General features: G+C 58.9%; 3 protein-coding genes across 3 annotated transcripts in view; 1 reads left to right on the top strand and 2 right to left on the bottom strand.

The window, feature by feature from the left end:
* Positions 1-40, bottom strand: part of PTSG_05596 (Rieske domain-containing protein) — a 3,530-nt gene extending 3,490 nt beyond the window's left edge. The window contains exon 1 of the mRNA XM_004993407.1: positions 1-40. This exon is cut by the window's left edge and continues 429 nt beyond it. Within this exon, the coding sequence (XP_004993464.1) occupies positions 1-18 (18 nt within the window). The 5' untranslated portion in view covers positions 19-40.
* PTSG_05597 (uncharacterized protein) overlaps positions 1-3,149 on the top strand; it is a 3,424-nt gene extending 275 nt beyond the window's left edge. The window contains exons 2-4 of the mRNA XM_004993408.1: positions 73-1,749; positions 1,942-2,076; positions 2,298-3,149. Coding sequence (XP_004993465.1) covers positions 208-1,749; positions 1,942-2,076; positions 2,298-2,543 — 1,923 coding nt within the window. The 5' untranslated portion in view covers positions 73-207 and the 3' untranslated portion in view covers positions 2,544-3,149. The remainder of the gene's footprint in view (positions 1-72; positions 1,750-1,941; positions 2,077-2,297) is intronic.
* Positions 3,150-3,279: 130 nt separating this feature from the next.
* Positions 3,280-4,082, bottom strand: part of PTSG_12339 (uncharacterized protein) — a gene marked incomplete at its 5' end in the record, with an annotated part of 3,215 nt that continues 2,412 nt past the window's right edge. The window contains one exon of the mRNA XM_004993409.1: positions 3,280-3,754. Coding sequence (XP_004993466.1) covers positions 3,356-3,754 — 399 coding nt within the window. The 3' untranslated portion in view covers positions 3,280-3,355. The remainder of the gene's footprint in view (positions 3,755-4,082) is intronic.

Genomic DNA, 4,082 nt, shown 5'->3' on the forward strand with positions numbered 1-4,082 from the left:
ACTCGCCCACACGGACATACACTCACGTTCTGGCTTGGCGATTGCCGAAATTGCTTATTGCTGCAAGCGCAGGTGTACTTGACAAACCAACACAGCAAACGGCCTACATACCTGCTTTCTTCTTCTTCTTGTGCCTTCTTCTTGTGCCTTCTTGTTCTTCTGCCCCTTGCGCCAGCGTGCACTCGCGTGTGCTGAGGGGAAGTCATTATGTCTGACTCACAGCGCCACCGTCAACAGCAGCAGCAGCAGCCGCCACCGCAACAGCGAGGCACGCGTCCTTCTGCAACAGTGCCACAACACTTGCAGCAACAGGGCGCACACCTTTCCCCGTTCTTCTCCGGGTTTGGTTTGGCGACAGGCGTGGCGCAGCAAGCAAACGTCGCCACCTCCTTTCAGTTCGCACGCGGTGGCACCTCCTCTTCCTTTGGCGGACAAGCACAGGTGCAGCGGCAGCCGCCCCTGCCTCACCCAGAGGTTGGTGCAACCGGCCTCGGAGGACCCCCAGCCATGGAAGGACTCCCGGCACCCCCGCCAGAGCTCTGTCTGGAACAGTCCACCAACAGCCTCTTCCGGCTGCTGCAAGAGGCAGACCCAAACCTCTCCGTGCCGTCGCTCTCGCAAATCGAGGGCCTCAGCTTGGAAGCGCCCTCCCTGCACGCCTTTGAGTACCCGCCACCAAACCACGACCAAAACTCAAACTCCATCATCCAGGCCCTGAACCTCGGCAGCTCCGTCAAGTTCAACAACTACCGCCCAGCACCCATTGTCCACGACAACGGCCACCAGCAGCGGCGGCAGCAGGACAGCGCGCCCTCTGCTGGGAAGAGCCCATCCACCGCGTCGTCGGCAACGGCGGCAGCAACACTGCTCCCAAGCGGCAGCCGCGATGCGTCCAGCCAGGGCAAGTCTCCCTTCAGCTTCTTGTCACAGGTCCGCCGCTCGTCAAACGGAAGCTTTGGCAGCACCGAGGGCGGCCTGGGTATGGGCATGGATATGGGCGCAGACAAAACGGGGGCATCGCCCAGCAGCGCCAGCGCCACCACGCCAACCTCCTCCGCAAAGGCGTCGCGATCGTCCAAGCCGGGGCGCGGCGGGAAGCGCGGCGCAGCAGATGCATCTGGCAGCACGCGCGGGCGGGGTCGTGGGCGTGGTAGCCGTGGTCGAGCGGCGGAGACAAGTGGGGCAAATGCCCAGCGTCGCTCAAAGGCAAGCACCAGCAGCGGTGGTGTTGCTGCTGGTGGCAAGACAACAACAACAGCAGCAGCAGCAGCATCGACAGGAATGTCTGGTCCGCCAACCAAGCAGAGCAAACACCGGGCAGCCAACGGTGCTGGTGGTGGCAGTGATGGAGGTGCCCGCAGACGAACAGCAAAGGAGGAAGCACCCGGGTTTGCCATGTTTGGAAAGCAGATGGCGCAGCTGGTGTCAGACCCGGCAATGTTGCAGCAGCAGCTACATCAACTGCAACAGCTACAGCAGCAACACCAACTGCAACAGCAACAGCAACAACAGCAGCAACAGCAGCTTCTTGGTGCTGGCATGGGCGCTGGTCTTGCAGGCAATCTCGGTACACCGGCCCTGCTCGTCCCACAGCAACAAGGACAAGGACAAGCGCAAGCACAGCAGCAGCTGGCAGCAACGCCCCCAGCAGGGCACGACTCTGCGCGTCAGAGTGTATCGTCGCAGCAGGCGGGATCGCCAAATCGTCCGTCTGCCAAGCGCCGCTCCTCTTCAACCTCCGTCGACTCGGTCCGTTGACTGCTGCGATGACTTGCACGTGTGTGTGTGTTGGGGGGGGGGGGCTCTGTATGTATGTCTGTGTGTGTGTCTGTATGTATGTCTGTATGTACGTCTGTATGTTTGTGTGTACCCAAACGAACCGCCCTCTTTCGTTATCGCCTCATCTCCCCCCCCCCTCACGAAATCAAACCCAAACAACAGACTGGCCTTGATGCGAAGAAGCCGCGCGGGCGGCAGTACCGCAAGCAGCCCAACAGGGAAGACTTTGACACGGATGATGCCTTCTCCGCAGCCTGGTCCGAGTGGCGTGCCATCCGCGAACGAAACAACGCCGCTGTACGTGCTGTGTGCGTGCATGCGTGTAGGTATGTGTGTCTGCGTGTGTGTGTGTGTGTTTTGTGGTTGTCTGCGCGTGTGTCTGTCTGCGTGTGAGTCTGTATGTCGGTGCATGCTTGCCAAAGCACAACTCCCATCATCCATGCCATGGTGTTGAGACTGTATGCTCACCCATCCCCTCACCTCTCCTTCCCCCCCCCCCCGGCGGCCCTCTTCACCAGGTGCATCGGAGCCGGGAAAAGGCGAAAGCGCGCAAACTGCTGGACAAGCAGGCGCTTGAGGAGCGGGAGCGCGAATTCCAACGCCTCAAGACGGCCGTGGAGATGTTGAATAAGAACGTGCAGCTGCTGATCAAGGCGCGTCGCTCGCCAGAGCAGCTCACGTCGCTGGAAGAGGCGTGGCTGCAGACGCTCTGCCACTCGGACACGGGCATCCTGCTTGCGTCGCAGTGCGCCCTCTTTGCGTGACAGCGCGTGCTGCACGCTACCTGGCGTGTGCTGATCACTGCCGCGCGACTGGCGGCAGCACTAGACCTGTCATGTGCGTGCGCTTGCGGTCGTGGGGCTGCAGCCGTGCGTGTGTGTGTCGTGTGCCGTACGTAATGTTACTTTGTACTGTTTGCAGCACAGGTTTTGCATCATACCTGTTTGTTTACTCATGCCATCTGCCTCGCTCACTTGCTTGCTGGTACTCGTTCAGCTTTCTTAGTTTGCTGCTTGCTTTCTTTCCTCGCTTGTCATTAATCAAAACGTGTGCGTGCCACTATGTGTGTGTGCGAGTGGAAGAAGGAAAGTTGTGGGTGGTGTATGTGTGCGCGCGCGTGCGTGTGTTCTCGTGCTTGGTCGTTCGTTTTGTCTGCTGTTTGATGACCCGCCTTGCACGGCGTTGTGTGTGTGTGTGTGTGTGTGTGCTGACTCTCATTGGATCTGTCACGCCGCTGTGGGCGAATCGCGCTTGCTTTTGCTTCCGCTTCTCACTTGCTTGTGTCCCCTGCTCACCGCTGTTCTTCTCAAATGTTCGCGCTGTTTGTGGTCTCAGTGGTCAACAGACAATAGAATACATTGACATGAGAATGTCAGCCGCGCAAAGACGGAGAAGATGGGAAGAGGGGGGAAAGGCGGTGGAGGAACGACAGTGGTGGAGACTCTGTGGGCGATGTGGAAGAAAGACAGGAATCACCAATCACACACACACACGCGCGCACACACACACACACACACATACATCCGCGCACACACACATATACATACATCCGCGCACACACACAGCACGTGTCTCATCATGCGTCTGCGGCCGGATCGCCAACGTCAACACCACGCACGTTCAGTTCCCGCACAGCCTCAGCCACACGTTCTGTGAGGTCGACGGAGAGGGAGCGAAGTGCACGCGTGACCACGTGACGTGGCACCTGCGGGTGCTCCACCATGCGCTGTGTCAGCACGTACCGGTCTGCCTCGTTGCAGGCCGGGTTTCGTAGGAGGTTCACGGCGGCGTCAAACCGTTTCAGCGCAATCATGTTCGTCAGCACCACTTGCAGCGCGTCCAGCGTGGGCGGGGCATCAGCCGGCAGCAAGGATAGCGACAGGACAGCTGCCTCGCGCTTCAACTTGCTGTCCTCCGTCTCCTCCACATATTGCGCAAGTACCTGCGCAACAGGCAGGCTCGGTTTCAACAAACCCTGTGTGTGTTTATGGGTGCGGGTATGTGTGTGTGGGGGGGGGGTATTTGAACTGTGAGCGAAGGCACTTAATACTCATGGTGTGGGTTCCACACCAACAGGGCCAGCGCAAGGCACGTGGTACAAGTGAACAGCCACACTGGCGTCCACAGACATACAGACACACAGACACAGACACAGACACAGACACAGACACACACACACACACCCACACACCCGAAAAACCGGGAGAGGCGCAAACGCGCAGTATTCAACTAACAAGATTGAGGTACAGACAGAAGCACAAACGCCTATAATAGACCTGAACACTGTGTTCTTGTATCGTTCT

This window comes from Salpingoeca rosetta (assembly GCF_000188695.1).
Source record: "Salpingoeca rosetta unplaced genomic scaffold supercont1.13, whole genome shotgun sequence".
In the NCBI taxonomy this organism is placed as follows: Eukaryota; class Choanoflagellata; order Craspedida; family Salpingoecidae; genus Salpingoeca; species Salpingoeca rosetta.